The sequence below is a fragment of the Dermacentor andersoni genome, chromosome 7 (assembly GCF_023375885.2).
Source record: "Dermacentor andersoni chromosome 7, qqDerAnde1_hic_scaffold, whole genome shotgun sequence".
Lineage (NCBI taxonomy): Eukaryota > Metazoa > Arthropoda > Arachnida > Ixodida > Ixodidae > Dermacentor > Dermacentor andersoni.
The window spans coordinates 91,628,301-91,653,734 of NC_092820.1; the positions used below are offsets into that span (position 1 = coordinate 91,628,301).

The 25,434-nt window shown below is 49.0% G+C and overlaps 1 protein-coding gene across 1 annotated transcript in view; it reads left to right on the forward strand.

Annotated features, from left to right (window-relative positions):
• The window catches only part of dysf (neuronal PAS domain protein dysfusion), a 167,807-nt gene that overhangs the window by 90,291 nt on the left and 52,082 nt on the right, over positions 1-25,434 (forward strand). Inside the window, exon 3 of the mRNA XM_050181366.3 lies at positions 22,866-22,924. Coding sequence (XP_050037323.1) covers positions 22,866-22,924 — 59 coding nt within the window. The remainder of the gene's footprint in view (positions 1-22,865; positions 22,925-25,434) is intronic.

A 25,434-nucleotide genomic window follows, 5' to 3' on the forward strand; every position in this document is an offset into this window, starting at 1 on the left:
GCGCAGACTTTAGCGTGGCCCAAAGCTGTCTCGGCCATCGGAAACGGTAAGGGGCAACGATGTAAAAAAAAGAAACAAAAGGAGAGACAGAGAGAGAAGTAAACCGACAAACGAGAACTTCCAAAATTAAGAATGGCCGAAAAAAAAAAGTACGATGCACAGGAGCAGCGCGGAAAGCTCTTGGTGTTTTCTCGAGTGGGTGGTTTCTGGACGCGCGCGGGGCTTCTGCTGCTGCGATCGCGGCGGCAAGAGAGTTGCGGCCGCTTCCGTGAAATTCGATATCCGAGCAAGACCGTCCGTCCCGCCCCGAGAAGATGCCGCGCGCACACCCGCCCCGTCGGAGCACCGCCCTCTGACGGGATCAACGCTCCCTACGTGGAGATTCATCAGGGCCGTGTCGTCCCCGAGCGCATGAGCTTGTGCGGAGGAGCGCGCGGATGATGTTGTGGGAGGTGGAATATCGGCTACCAGAAATCCTGGCTCTCCTGTTTTGTTTTCTTTTCCTCCACGGGCCTGTGTGGGCAGACTCGGGGCGAACGAGTGTTACACGGTTGTAAATCTTGAGAGGTGCGGCGCGGTATACGTGGGAAAGTATTCTACAGGTAGGCTGGGGGCACTCGACACACGTGTGCGGCATGTGCACGTGTTCAGCCGTACATAGCGTTCCACACAGTCTTTTCACACCTTACCGAGGTGGTCGCAGGCGCATAAACGTTGCCGATGCAGCAGAAGACGTCTTGACCGGCAGTTACGCTCTTGACAGTATGCGCGATAGGTCACCGGCTGGGTGCATCCGACTACCTTGCCGACCCATCGTGACACAAAGACTATACGTTTAACTTGTGAATGCCGATTCGATCCTCCGGATGGCGACAACCGTATATAAGTGAAAAGTCAGCAAGCGAGAAGCTCTTTTCCCGAATCGAACCAAACACAGGTTCGCAGGAAGATGGACAGGTATAGAGACCAATCGTAAACGAAAAAAGAGATGCCTCAGGCAACTTTCCTTGTAGTGTGCAATCGTTTAACGTTTCACAGACGTTGCATGTGACTCGTTTCTATGCGGAAGTTTCACGACAACTTAGCTCCAGCTGTCAAACTTGGGCTGTATTTGAACCTTTCAAGGGTATGCCCCGCATCAGGCACAGAGAAAGATAGAGAGAGATAGGCACAGACAGACAACCTGAACATGCATGGCTTTTGAGCATGCAACGTTCCTATCTACATTTTTGTTAATTATGAGAACAATATAGGCTCGCAGATAGCGCCTTCCGCTGTTGTACACTTCGACAGAAGAGGGCTTGCTAAACAGACTATACTTTCGTTGCTGCATAGGACGTCGTCTGACAATAAGCAACTGCCTCTGTGAACGCTCACGCAAGCATCCTTACTTTATGGACACCGTTCGAACAACTCGGTATATGGACAGCTTCGTTCGAGCGGCTCTGAGACTATAGTAGACAAAAGCGAAGCAAAGGACCATCCGAATGATGTATTTCAAGGTACTTTATCTGCGGGTGTAGAACTAAATCGCCACGCATTCAGTGGGAACGAAACTGGGCTGAGAGGTGCGATGGACGAGCTGAAAGATCACTTGATGCCACGAGGCAAACTAGTGCCCCACGTGCGCCTTTCTTGTCCGGAAACCTCGTGGGAAAACTTTTCTCCTTCCCGCCCTGAATCCGGCTGGCACGCGGATGTGAGAGACGCCTTTGACGGCCCGCCGCCGCCCACAGGAGGAGAGAAGGTACCACTGGCTGTCAGACGCACAAAAAAGTAAAAATTAGCAAACCCTAATGCAACCGTTCTAAAACAGAAAATAAATGAGCCAACACCGTTTATATATACCCACCTCGACAACTTACGCAACGTATGAAAGGGCGCGAGTGAACCGCCAGTGGTTGAGGAAAGGTCGAAGTGTTCGGCTAGAGCTCCGACCACTCTTCACCGCAATGAAAGGATCACAAAAAACAAAACAATAATAACGAAATTCAAGCATCATTCACGAGCTTTCTTACTTCTGTTGTGGAGAGACGCAATGAGTGGACGAAGTGGGGTATTGACTTTTATACAGTATACCAATAATGGCTGCAGCCTTTATTCGATAAACTTATGGGTGTATACACCACTTGTGCCATATTATAGCACATTTGAAGTAAATACGTGCATCGTGTGCAGAATGTTGTGACGATCACCTTTCGCGAACGAACTCGTTTTGCCACGTGCAGTGTGCCTACCACTGTCAGTGCGGCGGCAACTGCGTGTAGCCGAAAAGTGCGATAAGCGGGCCTGATAAGCGGTGTAGTTAATGGCGTTCTCGAACGAGAGCGTCAACGTGTTGTTTGGTATACCGACGCAGTTTGAGCGTTGCCGCCAAGAGAATTACGCGACGAAGGCGTAAGAACTTCCGTGAGCACGGCACCGAAAACGAAAAGGAAACTGCTCACTCGCCTTCGAGCGCAGATTGGTTAAGCCGCTCTTTGAGCGCAGGTTACGCTGTATCAGTGAGAGCGACCAAGATAACATACTTAAAGGGTGACACAACGAAGTATATTTAGTTACTAACTTATTTAGCGAAAGCGCCATACGTACCCCCGTGTGGAAGGCATGTAACTATATACACCAACAAGCTGTTCCGTGTGCGACAGACGCTTCCCCGCACATTTCATAAGCAAACAAATGAAGGAAGTGTTGATCAGTCAATAAATCGCTCTCATTGGATGCGAATTGATGCGTCACACAGACACGCGGACACACGAACAAGGTGTAATATGACAAGCGGTTCAAAGTGAGAGGCAACACCTCAGCAGCATTTTCAGTTGACGTAACAGTACTGTATAGCTCATATATTATATGGGCGTGTAATTTTTCTGTTTTCGTATTGGCAACTGCTCGGTGCGTAACATTGACCTCTTTTTTGTGCAACAAGACACCTGAAAACCAGCAGTACGTATAGCTTGAATTCTAACCTACTGTTCATTTTATAAGCCTGACGGGGCCTGAACAACTCAACCGCATGTCCGCAATGCCTTCTCCCCCATCCACCTCTGCCTCGCCGGAGAAACGGGGCTGACGTATTCCCAACATACTCGTGCCTCCGTGGTACAAGAGTGAAGCTAATCCGAGATGCACGCAAAAACAATTTCCCAGGCGGCGCGCTTTAAGTACAGCTGCCCCCTTCTATAGTTCGAGAACTCCGGTTCAGGACACCGAAAAATAGCCACTTCCACGCAACCGCCCACGCAAGAAACGATCAGCGAGCGAAAATTCCGCCATTTAGCGCGACTCGAAAAGAGGGTCGAATCGCGGGGCACTTATAACAACAAAGCTCCCACGCTTAGCCACGCACCGCTCAGGCGAGACGTAGAGGACGCCAATGGTGTACGTCCATACTATGCGGGCGTTACGGAAAACGAAGAAAGAACTCATACAAAGCGCGACATTGCGCAATACTCTAAGAGGGGCGATCAAAGACTCCGCGCACAGAGGAAAGAAGAAGCCACCGAAAAGAAACAAACAAACACACAAAAAGGGAAAACAAGGCGATCTCGACAGCCACACATGTGCAGCCAGGTCTTCGCATGCCGCGATCCAAAACAGCGCCGGTGTGTAGCTTATGGGAGAAGAAGGTCCTGTTCCGCCTTGCCCTCCCGCCGGGCCTTTTTCAAACCTTCTGCGAGACCAATACGCCCCCACCCGACGAGCAATGTAGCAAAAGAGCAGCGGATGCCGGCCTTGTTGCTTTTCCTCTCCACCACAAGGGGTCGCCACCGGGGTCAGCGCAGGTCGCGCCCCCTGGACCCTTCGCATGGTCCGTCCTAATGGCCGCAGGGGGGCTGCTGCCTCTCCATACCTGACCCCGGCTGAGTGACCTTGGGACGACACTGCGGCATACTGTGGGTGGTGGTCAGTGGGAGGTGAGAGTTCGAGCCAAGCTTTTGGGCAGGAGTGGAGGGGGGGGGCGAAAAGGGGAGGGCGGCTATGCCCGCGTTCGACGGGGCTTCACATTGACGTACATTCGCGGTTGTCGATTACCGCCGCTTTCCATTTGTAGTTGCGTGCACTTCATGTGTGCGTATGTGGAGCAATTCTCTGTCTGTCTGTCTGTCTGTCTGTCTGTCTGTCTGTCTGTCTGTCTGTCTGTCTGTCTGTCTGTCTGTCTGTCTGTCTGTCTGTCTGTCTGTCCGTCCGTCCGTCCGTCCATCCGTCCGTCTGTCCGTCCTCCGTGCAAATGAACTAATTTTTTGTTACTCAGATCACGTAACGTATTCGAGTGCACCTTTCTGAACAGCAATATTCGAGCTCCTTCACCTCGATTGAACATTGTTATCATTCCTGAATGATGCAGTTGAAGGTGTTCGTCCTAAAGTTGTAGCGTGTTGTACAGCCACGTGTGTTTTGGGCTCAGCTGCCTTTAAGGCACTTGAGAACACCGTTCAGCCTCTTAAAACATAAAATATGCGTCAATACCCGCCGCAGTAGCTTACTGTCTATGGCGCCGCGCTACTGAGCTCGAGGTCGCGGGTTCAATTAATCCCGGCTGCTGCGGCCGCATATTAGTTAAAGAACCGCAGGCAGCCAATAAATTATTGGAGTCCTCTGCAAGTATGTGCATCATAATTGGGTCGCGGCTTTGGCACATAAAATTTCACAACTCTTCTTGAAATGCGTGGTAACGCAGCGACGTACACACAATTGCATGTCATGATAGAACTTTCTCGTGAAATGTTCTTTTTCTTGGTCTTAAACGGTACGTAATCGCCAGCAGCTTACCACATACCTATATTTGCGTGTTGCAAGTCAGGAAGTTAGGACGCAATGCTAAAAGTCTACTGAAAAAAAAAAAAAAAAGATCACTGATGGGGCACACGTCGTTTGCATTTTCTCCAACCCCACTTCAACCTGCTGCAGGGATAAGCACTATGGCTTAAACATCTAGGGGAAATACCGGTTTGGCTTTTGTAATGTTGCGATGTCGTTCTTTGCCCAATTAACGCGAGAAAACTGAGCTCCTTTAGGGATATTTCAGTTCTGCCACCGCAATAGCTTATAACTAACGGCCATAATAGTCTAAATAGAAAACGAAGCGTATACACCACTTTCCTGTGTAGGTGCATCTTAAGCTTATGTGTGCCGAAAGCGTCGTGAACGTCATAAAGAGAAAAGCACGCGATATCATCATGAGGGGAGTAAGCGACCTGGCTTTGTCATTCGCCACATGCCTTTGAATCCCTTTGTATGCCTAATGTTGACACTAACGTGTTCTTTAGCGAAAGAAAATGAGGATAACAGTTGACATACGGTGCACGAATAGTGGCATATTTTCTAAAGTCTCGAGTTCTTTCTAAGTTTATCACACACATCGCTTGTTAAGTCACACATTCAATATTATAGAGACCGTTTATGAAAGCTTATGTAGACGTGTAATCTTGGCAAGGAAATCGAGACACTCTACCCGATACAACTATACGTGCGTCTGAACTGGCGCAGGAAAAGACCCAAGGAAAATGATTGCATGCACGTAATTGGGAGCTCAGGAACCCGTTGCAGGGCGCGGATAACATTCATAATATAACGTCCCGTTTGATATAGACGGCTGATCGTCTATCGGAAGCTGTGCAGCCGAAAAGTTGGCAGTCTGGCTGTATAGCGATAAGGTGAATGTTTGTCTAGCGGTTAGCTAGCTCTGTTAAGCATTCCGAAGGTCACTTTAGGCAAGAAATAAACAAATAAAATAGGACGAAACAAAGAAGAAAAAGAAACGGCTGTGCAAAAATATGCTGGCGCAACGAGCAGACGACGAAGTGCTCCGCAATTTCCCGCCAAATTACAGGCACACGCAGGGACGAGCGGGCACCAACTCTGCGATGCACTCCTGGATCGCACAGCGAATACGCCCGCAAACTCTGGCCGCCTGGGACACAGCCGAAGGGGGGGTGTTCGATAACCACTTTCACTGGGAGTGTCCCACATTGCGTCACGTGGGTCGCCCCGCTCGCACATGCGCAAACCACTCCAAGGACAGATCGTTTCCGACGCTGCACCTGCTAGACTGTGCGCGCGTGTGCCGCTAACGGCTTTTTGCGTAAGACTGCGCGTACGGTCCGGTCGGGATAAATTGCGCCTGCACCCCCCCCCCCCCCCCCCTCAAGTGTACGATAGATCGACGCGGAACGTTTCTCACGCAGCTGGCAATCACGCGGGGCACATGCTCCGCTAGACGTCGTCGCAGTCGACGACGACTTACGGCGACGCCTACCGGCACAGTCCGCGAAAGCCCTCAATCGCGTTGTTCCAGCGGGCGCTCAAGTCGGAACGAACGAACGCACGGGAGTCGAGTAAAGAAATAAGAAAGGCAGGCAACAACAGCCCGGGTACGTGCAAACCGAGCTGGAGAGCGAGAGCTCCCACGGGAGTGTTTGTGTGCGTCACCCGTCGGAACTCGTGTGCGTACGCGGGCGCGATTCGATTCTTCGGCGTCGAACACCTGCGGTCGCGTAAGGCACGACTTGTGTGCCGGGCTGTCCGTGCCCAGCACGCTTACACCGGGCTCGGGATCAAAACGCTCGGGCGTGCTTCTGCTCGAGGCACCACAAATCGACCTGTCTTCAATCAGCAGCGCGCGGCTTGGGCAAACGCCTGGTCGTCTGTTGCGTATGTTTGAGCGGAGGTCTGCCAGCAGACGACGTGGGGACTGCGGTCGTGATCTTCGTTTATTTTTTCTTTCTTTCACGAGCAAGGGTTGTTCGGTAAGGAGAGTACGGCACGTTGTCTGGCAGCGGATCCGCAACGCTGGCTCCCGCGTGGGCGTATACACTCGTCGAAGCAGCACCTGCCGATTGACTATCGCATTTGCGTTTGCTACGCTCACGATGAGCACGCACCTGGAGTAATTAAGCCTTCGGCTGGCATCAGTGTAGCCGGACCGCCGCAGGAATGTTTGGAGTTGAGCCTTAGGAGCTGAGTGGGCCGCAACGTCGAGATCGGCATTATTTGTTCCATTATATAAACGGAATTTTGACATCGTGTAATCTTGCCAATTATCACAATAAAACCGATTCTTATGCTGAAAGGAAATGCCCCTGTAGGCTGTACACGTTCTATTTTGGGAAGCGGCAATGAAGCAATACTGATCCAACAACCACAAACTCGCGATAGGTGGCGTCTGAGTAGGTGTGTCGGTGAAAGAAAGCGCTTGCGATATCTGCTCGATAATTGGCCAGCAAGGTGCGCACAGGTGAGATCTATTTCGCTACTTCATTAGTGCAATGTGTAGACTGTGCCATGTGTCAATGCTGCCGTATATGTTTATTTTTATATAAGCCAATATTCTGTCCCGTTTTGAGCAGGCTTAGCAGTCTTGCAAACGTTGGCCGCCGGCTTCTAATTTGGAGTTTCGGAAATAGTAAAGTTCGTAGAACTGAACCCATTCAACATTTGTGCGAGCGTTTGCAGCTAGAGTATATGAGACAGCTTACAGTTAATGACGGGCTTTGCTATGTCAACTGCGTCTCTGATCTCGAGTCGAGGGGCATGTAAAGCTGCAATAAGCTGCGAAGCTGGAATGTTTCGAGAATAATCTAGAAAAGACTACGTGTAAGCTCTGAAGCATCAGGTGCCTTCTGGACAGATGTTTACTTAAATATTGGTTCTTGGTTTACATATTGAACATTGGTCTCTTGGTTTCTAACGTGCCCGTCAAAGGAGGCAGCGTAGCGCAACTTTGCGATTAGCAGACACACTCATATTGCCGTCACGGACAGACTGAAACTTAAAGCGCATCTGAAATATTTCCGCGATATCTAATACGTGAACACTTTTCGACGGCCATGATTTGAAACAAAAGAAATTACCAGGATTATACGCACAGACAGAGAAGTAATAAAGAAAAAATAAAGAAAGGAAAGCCTGCAGGTGCCCCTGAGCTAAACAACGAAGAACATTTGAATGAAAAGACCCGGATAACCGATTGCGCCAATACGGAACGCGAAGATTCCCGTCCAATTGGCTCCGATCGTCTGCCCTACAGAACGGAGCGCACGATACTCCTGCAGCATAACAGACGCGAACGCCACGCACCGTCTGGAGGCTCCCTTCCCACTCGGCAAACAGAATCAGCGCCGTTCAAACACGATCCCCGGCGGCAAATTGCGCCGGCTGTGTGGCTGCAGGGTGGGGGGGAGGGGGGGGGGGTCAGTACTCTCGTACTGTAGATACCTCCCCCCCCCCCCCCCATCTCGCTCTATGCGCACGCGAGACGTTGCAGCTGCCATATGCCGCGCACGTTCTCGTCCGCCATTGGGCCCCACGCGGCAAAGCAACCCCGAATCATCTGCAAAAAGAAAAAAGGCGCGCGACCCATAGCGACCGCGACGGGGCGGGCTCTCCGCGTTGTGCCCCGCCAGCCGCGCCGACGGTCCGGTAATTGCATTGCGCCGATTCCTTCAGATCACGATTTCGTAAGTCCTCCCGCAAACGCTACGCTGCCCTCCGGGTGCGGCTACAAGCTATATACAAGGGGGAGAGTGGAGGTTGCTCGGTGAGGGCACTTGATGCAGACGGTACGCGAGGCAAGCTGCATGCGAGCGGACAGACGAACAAGAAGCAAACTATGACGCGGCTGCTGCAGCTTTGCGCCTCAGCGCCTTATTTCTTCCCCCCTTTTTCCAAAACACAAACACCCGCGCTGCCAAAAAATGGAGGTTGTATTTTTCTTCCCCGGCGCTTCGTCTTGCGTACACTAGCCAGACAACTCGGAACGCCGGCTACAGATACGCGAACGCTGTGGTTGTGCCCGTATCGCTTAGACGTTGCCAACTTGGCTCTTTGCTGAAGCGTCCTCGCACCGCGTTTTAAGCTCGCCGCCGCAAGACGCGGCAGAGCGCTCGCGTGACGCTCTATTACGGCGGAACCGAGTGGACGGCCCCGTCGCCGCGCATAGCACACACGTGTAGCAGGCGGCGTGTGTGTACGCCAACGCGTACGCTCTACACACACAGTGTACTCTCTCTCCCTGACGAGCTAAGCCTAAACACCTGGCGCCGCGATCCGTCTGCGCATATATGGCCCTCGATCGAAAGAGGGGAGTGCAGGCGATTCATCGTCTCGCCCAGCCTCCTCTGTTTAACCTATGCCTTCTTTCTCGAAGCAGGAAGAGAGTTTCTTCAACAGTTGCGAACGCTTCACTACACGGCGCAGCTTCCATCGGCGGCAGCACCTGCTGCTGTCTTCGTCATGGTCTCTCGATATTGTGCCGGGCGTATTAACCGCTGTGGCCTTCCGCCCATCAACGGGTTCGACGTATGACGTATTGTGTACACATATACTGTACGCATATACGCTATAGCATGAACACAATCGGGGAGGCTCCGCAGCCTCTCACTGCGTTTGTGACTTTCAACTTTTTTAAAAATTTCTTACCGTCCTTTCTTGCTTTACAGATTCACCCTCGCACCAGGTTTTCCACAGTAAAGCCGTGCTGGTTCTTGCATCGGCTGGATCTACGTTTTCACCTGCAATGCCTCGCGCTCTCCGGCTTTCGTTGCCGTCATTCTTGCCTCCGTATACAAACCCGCAGAGGTCGCGCGCAAGACAGGTGTGCCGTATAGCGTATATGCATACGCAAGGCTGACTAAGAGGCGAGTGCCAGTTCAAGGCGAGAACGTGACTTACCGTGGAATACGTGTTTAAGCGTGTGTGGACGAGTGTGCACACACCGCTGGTGCGTACGCGCAGATATTGCATAATTATTCCACAGGTGTCGAAGAAATAAAAAAGGAGATAACCTTCCTCGGATTTCAGGCTGCACGTTGCGCTCTAATCTCGCGATAAAGAAGCGAGCTCAAGCGTGGTTTCTTTATCACCTGATTTGACATTGAGTGTACGCATCTTTACTACCGTGTTTTACTTTGTTACATGCTGTAAACGGTAAGCTGATGCAATCGGAGCTGACAAACAAGTAACGTTGGAAATGTTTCAGATAGATTACGCAATGCGACAGTTCGGAATACTTCATAAGCTCTTGCAATGTAGCGCTTGTTGGGGTTACTATTTTTTTTTGTGGAATTAATTTATACCTATCGATACATCCTGTCCCAAGGGAGTCCAAACTGTCTGCTCATCCAGGTCTAACAATAGGTTTACATTGGAGGCTATTTCTTTTTGATTGTTTCTTAGTGTTTTGATTGTTCATGCAAGGCTGCGAGGCAACTGCCTTGAAAGCTTTTTAAAGGATGTTATTGCTTTTGGTTTATATCAGCGCTGCCGTACCACTTCGTGCTCTTGTTGGCAATGCTCACAAGAACTGAGGCAAAACATATTATTGAGAAATGCCAAAGTTGTTCTGGTACGCCTGTGTCAACACACATCGAAGCCACTAGAAATGCGGCAAAACATTATAGAGAAGTTGAAGGCTCGGTTTACCGCCAAGTGAGGAAGTACCATCAATGAATGAAAGAAACATCTTTATTACAACCAGGTTGGCTCTTCGACCTAAAAGGAGGGGGCGTTCAGGGAAGGGGATCGCATACGACGGGGGATGCCCGTCTCATGTGCAAACTACACGAGTGAGAGCAGTGGGTCTCGGGCTCTGTTGTCGTTGTTTGGGCTGAGCCTGTTTTCAAGGAGGTATGCAGGGTGTCTGAAGTATCGTGCACCACGATTTGAAAGTATGCAAATTCCACGTAGCTGGACAGAACCAAGGTAATGTTGTTTGCCGTCACTTGGAAATACATTTATAAATTACTTTTTTTCCATTTCGCCTAATTGCCGCGTGAGTGGCCGCTCGATGTACTTTGTGCGTATTCGCGGGCTTCCTTCACCCCCGGAAAAAAAACATATGTAGCACGTATTGAGCAATGGAAAGTTGTACCGCGAGTTTTTTATGTCGCTTTACAATTTTCTCATTCACACCGTTCGTCGAATTAGAATGTTTGATAAGTTGGTAAATTAATTAGAACTAATTATGTATTTAGGCGGAATGCGAAAAATAATCTGTGTATCTCCAAGCGACGGCAAACAACATTACCTTAGTTCGGTCCGGCTACCTGGCATTTGCATATATTTAAATCCTGGTACACGATACTTGGGACACCTTGTAAAATATAAAGTTCGTGATTTCCTTTATTGAATAGGATGACGTCACTGTGATGACAACAGTACGAAGGAAAGGCACAGGACGAAAAAGCGCACGCAAACACACACATGTCACCCTTTATGCATGGCGACACAAATCGATGTTTCGTGGCAAAGATTGTCTTCTCGCATCATTGACAAGAAATATTTCATTCTCAGCATTCGAGAAGCCGCGGGTGGCGCTGCAGCTGCATTCACTGCGGGCAGGAAAAAATTTTAGGGTCTAACGGTGAGCCTTCTTTATCTTGGGCCACGAGTAATAGGAGTAGCCGACTTCGAAAAAACTTATTTGGCAATGCCGATTATAACACTGATAAACCGCGTCAACCTTATTATTTTATTTTAATTTATTTTTTATGCAATACTGCAGGCCCAAACGGGGGCCTGCCGTACTGTATTGCATTGCAGTATGGGGGCCTGCAAAACCATCCCCTATTGTTCCGCCTCAACCATGTACTGGTTGTTTAAAAATATGCACCTTGTCTACGTGGCGAGCAGCGTGCGTAAGATTTAGAGTATATACACCGTGGTGTCGAGAATAATATTGCGGAAATATTTCGCCTGGCGAAGAGTCCTGCGCTACTTAGCTCGAGTGGTCGTTTGCGTAAGCGAGCCGCCGAAACGGCTTGGCCGCGAGGGAGTTTTCGCGGAAACCGCATTCCTCGCTCGCCGCATTCGAGAGTTTTAACGGGACAGCCGGAAAACGACGAGATCGCTCGCGCTGGCCCTCGGCGGCTTCTGCCCGCGGCTTGCGCCACGTCTCGCAAGGACGTTACGCGTTGAGGCATTGTAGCGCGCGCTGGGGATGTGCGCGAAGGGGGCCCTGACCAACCGTTTGTGGACACACTCGCAGCCGAAACGTCGGGAAAAAAAAAGAGAAACGCGGTCTCGCTTGAGCCAGGCTAAAGAGAAATGCCGCGTCATGCGTCCCGGAGAGGCACAAGCTTCCAAGGACGCCGTCCCACATTTGGTGCGGGCATGCGTGTCGTCTCTAGGTAGAAAACGAAACCTTGAAATACTTACAAAATATTCTTAGAACCCCTGTATCCACTCTGAGGTCATTGAAAAAAAAAAAAAAAAGCACCTCGGACGGCAGAACATGCTGGTCTGCTAACTTACTTTTGCGTTTGTCTCTATATTTCTTTTTGATATCGTAAATACGTGCGAAGCGCCCGCCAGTATTTGCGGTGGTTGGTGCTTCAAGCTATATACCATAGACCAAGATGGTCACGTGACCCCCGCAGAGACAAAACAAATTCAGTGGGACCACGGGGTTCGAATCCATTGGAAGACACCACGAGATGGGAAAGGCAACGGCTTCAAAAGTGCAGCCACGTTAGCAACGAAATGCGGACAAGATATACCACGCATGCAGGCTTGGCTCAGCAGCTGCTGCCCAAAATACTGCTGCCCCTAGCTGATCAAGATACGAATTCTGCAGCCCCAGTTTCGGAAGCATTAAACATAAGACGCGGTGGCCGACGTCTATATACATGCCCTTTCACGCCACAGACGAAACTACGGATGAATTTCATTCATGAGCTACGCAGGTTAAAAAAAAGAATAAAAACAAGCAGAAGATGATGACAACGCTGTGGTTTGTCTTAGTGTCGTCTTAGGCAGTGAACAACAACGAAGGAAAAGGACTGACGTCGGTGGAGGTGATACGTTTACACGTGCGGTTGCAGCTCCACAGCGAGGCGTTTCTGAAGACCTGCTGTTTCTGACTGGTTTTCCCATTCTGTACGCTCTCTCTCTCTCTCTCTCCGTCCGTAGTGTGCTCGTGCTTCCCCTTCGCTCGCGCAGTCGGTCACTTCGTGACGTCCAGTCGTGAGTTGTGGCGTCGTTCTCACGGCTACCGCGTGTACGGTTACGTCGAGGAAAGAAGAAGGCGCAAGAGAAAGAAGGTCAGAGCGCTTACAACGCAGTATAGTAGCCCCGCTCGGTTGCAGGGCACAGAGATTAACGACGCCCTCATATTTAAAGCAGTCCAGCTCAGCACCGTGCCGAGTCGAATTTAGCTTAGCCCGCAACTGGCGCATACATTCACTTCGGGTCAGCTCGAATCGGTCCGTACAGGCATTCGGCTCAGAAAAATGAAAGCTATGAAGTACGCTTAGCTCAAGTGGGCACATGAGAAATAAGAGGAAGGAACCTTTAGCTCGGGCGTTCCTATATAAGTACGCGTAAAAGGAGAATTCGTTTTTCTCTGCAACCACTGCACGAAACTTGGCGAGGTTTGTTGCGTTTGAAAGAAAAACCTAAAATATAGTGACTCTTGGTCTCCAATTCCTGATTTAGATTCTCAGCTTTTTATTAAAAATTGGCAAAAATCAAAAATTTTCAGAAAGCAAAACTATCTATTTTACAACTCTCTAACTCAGCAGCGAAAAACGATGCCACAATTCTGTGAAACGCATCTAATAGTACATCTAAAGCGGACAAAATTGATATGTTACGCATGCATTTCAAAAATTTTAGTGATATGGAAATATAGTTTTTGCAGTACACTTGCAAACAACGTAACAAACTCGTGTAAAATACAAAATGACATGTCTAACTTATTCGCTTTCAGTTATTTAATGGATGCCGTTTACAGAACTGCGATATCTATTTTTGATGCACAGTTATTAATTTGTAAACTTCGTGCATCTATATATTTCAAATTTTCGAATATTTGGAGAATGTAACAAAAATTAAGGTTCTAAGTTGAAATACCGCTTAGTCACTAGAATTTAACTTTCTCTCTCAAATGCAACACGTTTCATTAAAATCGGTCCAGTTTTTATCTCAGAAAAAACATTTTTGCATTTTACATGAATTTTAATAGGCCGCGTAAGAGTTGGGCCTGAGCAAAGCTTCCTGTTATAGAATAAACTTAAATATATTTAGGAGTTTTATTTCGAATAAAAGGTTTTGTACCGGCAACAAATTCAGGGAGTACATAATTATTAAGCATGACTCGCAAGATGCGAACAGCTGCTTTCTATTAAAAAAAAAAGAAAAGAAAAGTGACTTTAGACCCTCTTCGTAACTGTAAAGTTAGCTTTCCCGCGTGTTTCCTAATTACGGCGGCGCAGTTATTTATGCAATCTCGGATTGCACCAGCACATGTTGCTTGTCCCATTCAATGGAAAATGAAGGCGTTAGTCCCGGGATCAAAGTACAAGCAAGAGGCAACACCACCCACCCCCACCCATGCATGTGCAGACGTTGGGGTGGAGGCAAATCATGAACGGTGCCTCCATTATTTGTGCCAATGTGCAATGTGGAGAAGCGCACTTCAAAAAAGAAAGAAAAGAAGAAAAACTTGGGAAAGGATCTGGCAAGAGCTTACGTTGCCACCAACGCACTTTTCAGTCATACACTTATTGTTCTCAGGTACTGATAGATATATCTGCAGTATAGCAGCCTCAGATTTACCGTTATCGCAGAATAACACTCCTAGCGACATATTCTCGTAGTTTCTTTCCGATTAAGTTAGCCTCACGTTCCAATGAGAACAACGTGGTCAAAAGCGTCTTGAAACACGTGCCGCCGTCCACCTCACTCGGAGCTCCGGGGAAGCAGCTCGCACAGTTTCCGGATGGGCACAAATGCGAATTAACGAACACTCGAACCGGAGACAAAACCGCGTTTCGCTTTCCCCTTTTATCACCTGTAACCACAGAGCGAAGAACCCATAGCTGACGTGGCACGCATATGGCAACAGCCCTGCATGCAGACGCACTGGACGAAAGGACGCAGAAGACGCAGACGACAAGTGTTTTCTCGAGAAAGAACAGCCCCCTTCGTTTGTACGGCACGTATAACCGCAGCCCTCCGCCAAAGGCGAACCGGGGGCGCATGCGCTCTGACCACAGGGGACAACGCACACATCCGCGTTCTGCGCCTCCCCCTTTGCAGTACCCAATACCAGTCATCAAGTTTTCACAGAATTGCCGCTTTCCCTCCGTAGTATAACATCTTGGCGACAGGAACCGGTGCGTACCTCGGAAAAGAAAAGAGCGGGACGAGGGGGTGGGGGGGACGGTACGTTATGGGAAGAGCCGAAATAAAGAAAGGCGAGAGTGAAAGAAAGAAGGTGGGCTGGCGCCGCGTTAGGGGCCTCTAATCCAGCAAGTGGTGGTGGCCGCGGGCCAAGGCTGGCGGCGACAGTACTGCTAGCAGCGGTGTCTTTCTATACCCGACATTACGCATCTCACGCGCTCCCGGGGTCCGGCTCCTTTTATGTGCACCGGTCTGTCTTCGACAAAGCGAAGAGTGTCCATAACGTGTTACATTCGAGGCAGCGGGAACAAATACGAAAACAACGAACGTGGGGGGAGCAGAAAGAAGGCTGCCGCGTACGCCACCAGGCGGCGCTAAAGACAGGTTGTATAACAGACGAGCCGTATGGGCGTCTGGTACATATATACGCACATATCTGCGGCCGGCACTTTCGCTTGCGATTGCTGTTTATTTTATTTCTTATATGCTTGTGAGACGTACAAAATGGCGTCTGTGTGAGCGCCGTATAAAACCACGGCGAAGGATCGAGCGAAAGGGAGCCGACCCGGAACCCGGCTCCAAGTCCGGTCGTTGTAATACGTCTCCCCGTCGCGTCGCGACTTCGAAAACGACGGGCATTGGTGCCGAGAGCCTCTCTCGCAAGATCACGCTGGCGCGACGCCGCGTGAACAGACGACCGACTATTCCGCGGCGCCGTCTGCTCGAAAGAACGCGTATACTCGTCGAGCGGTTTTCTTCGTCTGCTACAACACGCCTGGCGTCGTCTGCTCTTGTCTGCCAGCACTACGCGCTGTCGGTGATGTCCTATGACTGGCAAAAACGCTGCCGCCGCCGTTTCGTAACCTTCAATCAGCGCGTCTGTTTGTTTGTGAGTGCGTGCAGTCGGTGTGTTCGGTGGGAGCGGCGGAATGGCAAAAAGATGAATAGGGTGGCCTGCCACGCGAAGGTGATCTTTAAAAGCCAGAGTCGCTGCGGCGGTCATAGTTGTTTTGTCTTTCTTCTGCATGATTCGGGCTTTTACGCTGTTGCGTGAATCCACGCATATCCACGCAGACGAAAAAGAAAACAATGACTGCCCGTTATAGCAAACAGCGCGTCGTCGCCCGAGAAGGCACGGGAGTCTGCTATATAATGCGGTTTGTCTTACATCCTGCTTCTCGTGAGGCGCTGTGCTTACAGCCTGCTCTCTTTTGCTAAGTGTTTTTCCATTCGGCACGGTCGCACGGAGAGAAGCCGTCGTCTGCGGAGCGTGGGTAATCCGTTTTTCTGAATCAATACCTGTCAACGTCTGCTCATTCGGACACGCGAGCACACGACGCCGGTATATGTACTAAAAAAATAAACACGGCGGGAGACGTAGCGCGTGCTTAGGACGCGTGCGCGTTTCAGTCTAGTAAGCGCTGCTCTAAAAACCGTGCTGTAGTTGACGAGATCCTCGCGTGCACGTCAGTGAGGAGCGCACGGTGCTTAGCTACGCTCATTGGCACTCCATCTTCACTCTGTATTAAAAGAGGGTGCTACCGGTAAAACGTGAACAAACACGAAGGACACAGGAACAACTGCAGAAGGCGGCTATACAGAAGACAGAAGCTGTTAATTTTCTCTCGGTTGTTTTCTGACCACGTTGCTGTCACGGTTAGGCCTAAGTGGAGGTGTGATTTTCTCTTGACAAATGGAGTTTAGAGTTAGCGCATACTAGAAGGAAAAGAAACACGTGTACGCGTTATAGGACGGGATAAGCATGAAAAGCGCAACAAAGTTACAGCAGACGAACAAGAAAAGCACCACGAAAAGATACCCATAAGCGCGGCTACATACTCGTATTCTTCCATAATTCTCCTACAAGGAAAAAGTGGTAGAGACGACGCGACGCTTATTATTTATGACCAATTATAGCGCTTGAGCGGCGCAATTTTGTTACTCGTTTACGCGCATTACGGGGACGTCCGCCAGAGTGCGGGAAACGGTCGCACGCTGGCCTCACGTATGAGCTACCGAGTGTGAACGCTCACGTCTTCTGACGTGCGTTGCTGTGGCGACAGAAGCCAACTCCGCGTTTATATGTTATGGGCTTCCCTTCTTACGTTTCCATGTTCCAAGGCTGAATATCGTCATTGAGCTTTAGGTACCACAACAGTCAACACGGAAAAAGCAGAGCTTGATGATTGTAAGTTCGCGAGGCTATCACTATGTTCACTATGAGGCATTAGCGTGCTCTATTATATTTGTAGGGACGGAGCAGTAATTGGAGATTATGTTAAACTGAATTGTGAAGGTTAAGTCGCTGCTAAACCTTACATGAGCGAAGAAGTTAGTTTTTTAGTTGTTGTAGTTATCCTGTTCCTTGTGTAGGTTATGACAGCGTAGGCAGACTTCTATGATTTAAGCAGGGTGCATGTCCAAGTCCTATAGTTTAGGCGGTACAACAGGCGACAGAAGCAAGTGCACAAACAGAAAAACTTTATAAGCAGATGCAGATGCATGCTTCAAGTGCGGATCTTCGTAAAACGTGTCTTGCCTTTAAATTTCGCTATTATGTATCTATCGATTAATTCAACTATCTCGCCCAGTAACGTTTTGTTTAATCATGTAGTCTCTCGGCTCGTAAAAACGCCCAGACGTATCATACCTCCGTGGAGCTGCACTGTAAGAAAGCGTGTTACCGAACTTTAGGCCTTAAATGTACAAATCACTGAATGAAAAAGAACAACAGCACCATGGCACGCAAGCTATAGCGTTCGATATGGAAGCTACTGCTTTGCTAAATGGTGTCCTCTTGATGTAGGCGATAGATGGTTGTACTTCCCGTTTGTGATACTTGATCGTCGTCATCACCACATTCGATAAGGGGCAGAGGTCCAATGTTGGGTATAGTCTGTTAAATCAAGCCGTCATTTTAAGTGTCAGGTTTTTATCATATTTGACAAGCCATCGGCGTCATTCCGACCACACATTTCTATTCCAGTGAACAAGAAGAGAGGGAGACACCCACAAATACTCCATGAAAAAAAAAAAAAAAAGAGAGAGAGAGAGAGAGAGAGAGAGAGAGAGAGAGAGAGAGAGAGAGAGAGAGAGAGAGAATAGCGAGATTCAATTGACTGCCGTGCGCCGCACGTCGGGATGTACACCTTACAAAATGGCGGCCTGCCGATATTTTGATGGTGAAATGCTTCGGGATGGAGCTTCCTAGACATTTTGTGTCATTTACTGCAATATTTTTTACAGTGAAATTTCTCGATCGCCAGACGCGTCTGTAATTCAGTTCTATCCCGACGTAACCAGTAGCGCAAGGATGTCTGGGACATACACGACACAAACGCCTTAGCATTTCTCTGGCCTCGTTTGGGACACGGAAGACAATTCAGTAAAATAAACAGCAGTAGATAAAACTTAAGCGAGGAAAACGAGGTGTCTTTGTATTCTAAATCAAGCAAGGGTTTTCGTTTTGGAGAATTGGGGATGAACCGTTTCGTTGCAGAATTCTTACACACTGTTGCTGGATGAATCATCTACCATGGAGAGGAGGCAAATGACTTGCCCAAGGTGACCACATGACCTGTTTTAGAAGCAGATGCACAGCCGGGAACATTCGGCGTTCAAAGGTGGTACGCTTTTCGAGAAATTACCGAGCACAATGCACGGCTCAAGGAAAGAACTTCGATACATTGTGGACAATCAGCTAAGGAATAATGACACACTCTCGATTTTCACACGGTTATTTCATCACTGTTGTTCGCTTTCTTTTCGTGCCCTGTGATTAGTGCCGTTAATTTGTATTTAGCGAGAGTGAGTGCTCGTCATAAACGGTATTGTAAGTTGAACGCCATGCTGAAGGTACCAGTGACATGCCGTGCAAAAAACTGTTCGCTCGTTCAAATGAGTTTTGAGTAAAGAAACTGGACTGAAGGCGACAAATGTCAGTAGAAGCACGGCGTACGTCGAATAACGACGTTTGTGAGGAAAAAAAAGCCCCGCGGTCTTGCGTCGCGAGTGTCTTCTCTTTGGAACGCACGAGACGTGACTGACTGACATCGGCGCACAAAATACGACCCAAAATCGCATTTCCTCATCTAATCCTCTTCTTTTTTTAAGTTTGTATAATAAAGGGTATCTCGTCCCGGAGAAAATCCTGATAATTCCAGTTCCGCGCTACTCAATTCACAAGTTTTGACGTGGTGTTCAGCCAGAAAGCTCGAAGAAACCCAGAGTCACGTCTACCGTAGAAAAGATGGTACCAAGGCTTTGCTGTGGTTGATAGAGTGTGCCGATTCCATATAATGTTGAACTGCTTCTTTAATAATAGTTTCAGCGTTTATTTGCAAAACGTGTTAATTTTCGCAGCTTTATGTGTAATAAATACCGTGCGTACAATGAATCTTCCCTTCGGTGGCTCTGCCTGTATTATAGGTATTATTGAAGGAGTGTGCGGATTTCATATAATGTTGAACTGCTTATTTAATAATTGTTTCAGCGTGTACTTGCAAAACTTGTTAATTTTCGCAGTTTTATGTGTGATAAATACCTTGCGTACAAAGAATGTTTATTTTGGTTGCTCTGCCTGTATTATAGGTATTATTGCGTAGCGAGTCTCAAAGTTACTGTAATGTCCAATACCTTTGCCTCAGCAGCTATGGCGTTCTGCTATTGGAAACAGTTGAGGTAAAAGGTTCGATTCCCGACCCGCGTTTCGAGTGTAGCGCAATGCGGAAACGCTCGTGTAACCCACGCTTCGGATGCAAATTAGAGAACCCCCGAAGTGTTCGAAACCGCATTGGGGCCCTCATAACCCAGTGTGCAGTTTAGGAACGTTATCGACACCATCCCTCTGCCCTCCCCACTATCATAAAAAGGATATTCGGGGTATTTGATTTGTCAATGCAAAGTACACGACCGCGCGAAACCGATGCTGTCGAGCGCTGATAGGAACAACGAAAGTGATGACACGGCGGGCTCTCAAAAACTCACAAGAGGCTCTTACGCTATACAATCGCTCGTAAGAGAAAATTGCAGCCAATCTTTATGCAGACATATGTACTGTTTGTGAAACTAGCCTGCCGATGGCCTAGATCACCTACGAACGAGGGGACGAATTCGCAAAAACTTATTTCTTTTTTTTTTTGTTCGTAAAAGCTTTTTTTTTTCTGATTACGTCATTAGCCTCCGGTAATAATGTGTTCGCTGTCAAAGGCGTGTTGGCTTGGTACTGCTTTATACAAATTTATCTACAGCTTTTTGAATTGAGTCCCTGTTCTGGCTGGCGTTCAGCGCCACGGTCATTTGTCTTGGGGTCCTGCTGCTGTGGTAGCCTTTCTCATGATGTAGAGAGGAAAAGAGCGAGGGTGTGTTTGTGTGCGAGGAGTGCGAGAACTCGCGAGAGGAGGCGAGGCGACGCCAGGCAACGGCTGAGGTGGTGGCACAGGGGAGTCGATATTCGCGACGGGCGTCAGCGCGGCGGCTTATTTAATTACGCGACGAGCGCCACGGGGCACATGCGGGCGCCTACACAGGGCGCCTGCAGGGGGCGACGGAGAGCAAAAATGGCGGAGATGAGAATGATAGTCGCCGATGGGAGAGAGAGAGAGAGGAGGCGATGTGAGAAGAGAAGGCGAGGACTGCGCTGGAGTTCCGGCTGGGCTGACCTCGCCTCGGAGGGCTGACCCAGCCCGAGGGCTACTCGAACCACAATCAGGGCCCGCGCGCGCGGTGTGTGTGATCTGCAGGCGCCACGAGAACAGGCCGAAACGCATGGTCCCTGTAGTATGCGTGTGTTTCTTATACGGGTATAGCGTTAGAGACACGAGCCAGAAATACGCGAGCACGAGAGGGATTGGGACGGCACGCTGCGACCGCACACCGCGGAATTCTGTGGAGCGTTGCACGATCCGTGAGTGAGATAAGAACAGGCTGAGAAAGACTTCAGCTGGCGACAGATGTTTGTGGGACAAGGGCACGACGATTAAAAATTGATCGATCTATTAGGGCGTGGCGCTTGTAATTTAGAGGGTCAATGTGTAGGTCGCACAGGCTTGTACGCGCTCAAAATTTCCATTGAACTTGCGGCTGCGGAATTAAGATGTTTTTTTTTCTCTCGAAAATCCAGTGTCTACTAAATTTTCTGAGTAGTAGCCGTCTGAGAGTGACTCAGCCGGCTAGTTATGTGCACGTTCTACATTTGTACCAGATAACGGTGTTGGGCTGTGTAGTGTTGAACACGCAGCGTCGCATGAATTCATGTGAAATGGATGCTGCCGAGTCCGGTGAGGATATTTTTGCGATAAATAAAAAGAACGACACATGCGATCGAGGCAAACAGCTATGGTGCGAAGGCGCACAGGAGCTGAGACTGCATGCATCTTGATGCATTAAATGACACGCCCAAAAACTAAGGTCACAAGAAATGTGCTGTGCAAATTTAAGGTTGACAGACTCAAGTCAGGAGTTTTCAGCAGAAAGTGATGCGAGTTACGCAAACAAGTTCTCATAACTCGCAGTGAAAGCGGGGGACCTAAGCAAAAGGAAAGATTGCCTTCTCTACTTTCGTATGTGGCTTTTGCGGCTGCGCTTGTACGGAGAAATAAACGGGACGGTCGCTGTGTGTAAAGAGCAGGACCCCGCGTCTCTTCATTGCAGAACGCTGAATGCATATGCTCCTGTTGCCTTAGAACATGCGTTTGGCTGTTCTTGCTTTGGACCTCTCGATCGAAGGGCGTGGCCCCGCCCTTCCCAGCCTGGAACCGCCCACTCGGTGTTTCCCAATGTGGGCGTTGCCTTGCGGTTGACCCGGTGGCGGTGCGGTTCCCCTTTTACATGCCCGAGTTTTACTTTTCCTTTCTTTTTAACAATATATAGGTCACGAGCAATTAATTCCGCTTGCGTGAATTTGCAAGCAGAGCTGGGTGTCAGAGAGCAAACGCTAGAGAAACCGAAAATATGTTCCCTACTGACGCTTTGCAACTGTATTTAAGGCAAACAGCGAGGTACCATCAAGGACAGCAGGGCTCATAAACGCGCTTACACATCAGTTTGAGCAATGTTGTATATATAGTTCGGCGGAAGCCCACAATCTGTTTCCCTGTTAGTAATCCTAAAGAGTAATGGTTTCGTTCACCAGTAAAGTGGCCGTGAGCTTTGAATTTAATAACTTTTGTGTTTGCAGTGTAGCTAAGTCGGCTTGTTGCTGGTGTTGGGTATCTGGTGCAGTACCGGGAAATTCACAGTACGGAGGCAAAGATGCTTCATCACGTCAATCTGATGGTGTATTTCCCTCGAAGGTTGTCGATAGGCCACGTGGCACTATATAGCAAGCAAACCTGCACACTATGTTGAAAGAGGAATATTTATTCCAATCATTTTTTGTGTGTGTGGTATGATGGCTCGTCGACCATTGTTGCTTTCAGTCTAGAGAATGCGGGCATTTACTTTGCGATATGCATTCTTTCTAAGTGCCCGCTGGAAGTACAACTTGTTCCGCTGCGAGTTCTGCTTAAACCTTTGCCGCCATGAGTGGAAATCAATTCCCAAACTTACCATGTGGCACGGTAAATGTGCGTTTTTCCGGAGTACGACACGTTATCGTGTGAGTGTTTTCTTGCCTTTACTTGTCACGTGCTGGACAATATCAGGCATTGTCACTTGGGGCCTACGCCAAGCCACTGTATAACTGTGTGTCTTAAATCGCGTGCCCTATTCATGTTTTTTTTTTTCGTTTTCTATCGTTGCAGTATTCCGGAAACACGATGTTCTGCCGGAGGTCCCGCTTATACACTTCGGCTTCTCCAAAGTAAGTTGAACCCGCCCCCCCGCCCCCCCCCCCCCCCTCCATACTGATATTTAAAAGTGCCTCTTATAAGCGTATGCATCAGTGTACTCTTTCGAAGGAATGGTCGATAAGGTAAGGAGTTTATGAGCTCAAACCTCACCTAACACTGCCACCGACCTTTATACATCAACTGAAATTTGAAGCAGCTGTCTCAAGAAATCAACATGTTTTCCGCTGAAGCAAACACCGATGTTCGCCAGTCGTGCTATGTATACACATACTCTTGTCTCTGACTGCACTAAGACGTTCCAGAAATGCTCCTATTCAAGGCGCCGCGCTCTGGTCTTACATATCTATCGAATGAGAGATATGCGAAATACTGGAATTACGCTTTTTAAACATACGTCGCATTACTCAAGATGGCCGTCCCCACGCTCACCGCGCCACTGAGCCGAGCGGATAAGCTTAAAAGTAGCGACGACGTGTAATACGGGAGATGCCGTAGTTAGTGTAGAGCAGCATCAGCTTGCGCGCTTCTTCTGTATTCAAACTTCTACGGTGACGTCGGCCATCATGTGCGCGTCATACGCCATCTGCGGTGAAAGGCAACTGCAAATTTTCGCATTTGACCCAATGAAAGTGTTGAAGAATGGTTGTAACATGAGCGCTTGCTCATCTGGCATGAGACATAGGGATCTGAAGTAAACCCTTACACTGTACCAGGAGTCGTGACCATTGTTAAACTGTCATGGCCACCGTCGCGCATGTGCTTTCTAGGCGTTTAAGCATGCCGTCATAAAGCTACATAACTTAGTTGGTACTGCAATTCTGCTTATGAAGCATACTGCATATAGGTAGTGTTTTTTATTTACTTGTTTTTTTACACTGCGAGGTTCGAAACAAGAGTTACAATGTCAAACGGCTACAATAGGTTATGGTCGAGTACCGTTGTAGGATGCAGATTCCTTTCCCAGCATGCGGGGGTTCCGTAAACTGTGAGGGCATTCCACTCTGCCAGGTTCATCTATGCGCACTTCATGCCTTCGCCAAGATCATTAGGGCTTATCACTCGCCACGGATTGCATCACACCAACGTGAAAGGTCATTTGTCTTCCGCAAGGCTGACCACAGTCGCCGCATCTGTGAAAAAAGAAAGAAAGAAAGAAAGAAAGAAAGAAAGAAAGAAAGAAAGAAAGAAAGAAAGAAGGGAAACAACGAATAGGGGCGCAACGACGGGCATGCATGCAGGCGTCTTCGCTTCCTTTTGGTCACTTGAAAGAGAAGCCGTAACGTCCACAAGAGCGAACATATGGAGATAACATTGTTGCTGCATAGCCATATCTGCATGCGCGTTCGTGCTACTATCGGCTGTAAAATCTGAAGTTGGACTACTGTAGAGTCCTACCTATCTCTCGTTTTTAAAGATGTCGAAATACCGAGAGAGGAGGGTTTGAAAGGGAGCCGCGCTCGGGGAGCAACCGCTTGACCACAAACCGGGTACGCCTCGACCCGCAACCATAATCGGCTCTCGGTGTCTGAGACTAGCCAAATTGTGGCTAAATTACTGCGTCAGCGTAGGCTTTATCACGCCAAGGCCTTCTTGTACCCTCCGTCATATCTAAACCGCACCGCCACAACAGGAAAAAAAAAAAAAAGAAAGCTGGGCTCAACGAAAATTTTCGCTCGAGACATCGATACACGGGTTCTCCCACAGTTAGGTCCTCAGCTGCGTACCCGGATAGCTCGGCAGCCGCTTGCACAATTTTCGGTATGTTTTCTTTGTTTGAGTCTTCGTGTGGCTCGTCCCGTAGCCCCTGCTCTGCTTGCATCGTTCAGAGTCTCCCCGCAGCCAAAACCCCCTCCTAGCCCCTCCGGCAGGTAATTCTTATCAGCCACCCCGAACCCCGTGTAAGGAAGGAAGAGGGCTGTGGCAAAACAGAGCTAAAGGCCGAGTCGACCCCTGACCTCCGATGGGGTCCCGCGAGCGTTGCTGCTCGCATTAACCTTTGACACCGGAGCACAGTCGCCCCCTCATCGCACACAACATGGCGTCGGGCCCCGCGGCATCCGTCGCAGCTTGCATCTCTCTCCATCTTTGTGATTGGTTTCGGTTTTGCTCTCTGCGTAGTGGTCGTTTTATTTCGTTTTCTCTTTTCCCTTCTGCAGTCTATTTCGTCGCGGCACTTACGTGTATACTATAGCGCTCTATCGTTACGCACGCACGCAGGTTTCGTCTGCATCTCTCATGGTCTTTCTTCTTTTTCGTCTGCTTCGTCGAGCTGGTTCTTTTGTTTGCTTCTTCGTCGCGCGATGTCCATGCCCCCGCCATATCGCCATATAGGCGTTGGTATTTTATCATCGTCTGCTTCTTCTTTCATTATCTCCTCCTTCTCCTCGTCTGCTCCGCCGCATACATGAGTCCCGAGGCGTGGTGATTGGCGTTCCTCATGTGTGTGCGTGCGTATATACATGCGTAAGCGCCTCGTCTGCTCCATACAAATAGTGCGCAGCAGCAGACGCAGCCATGTTTC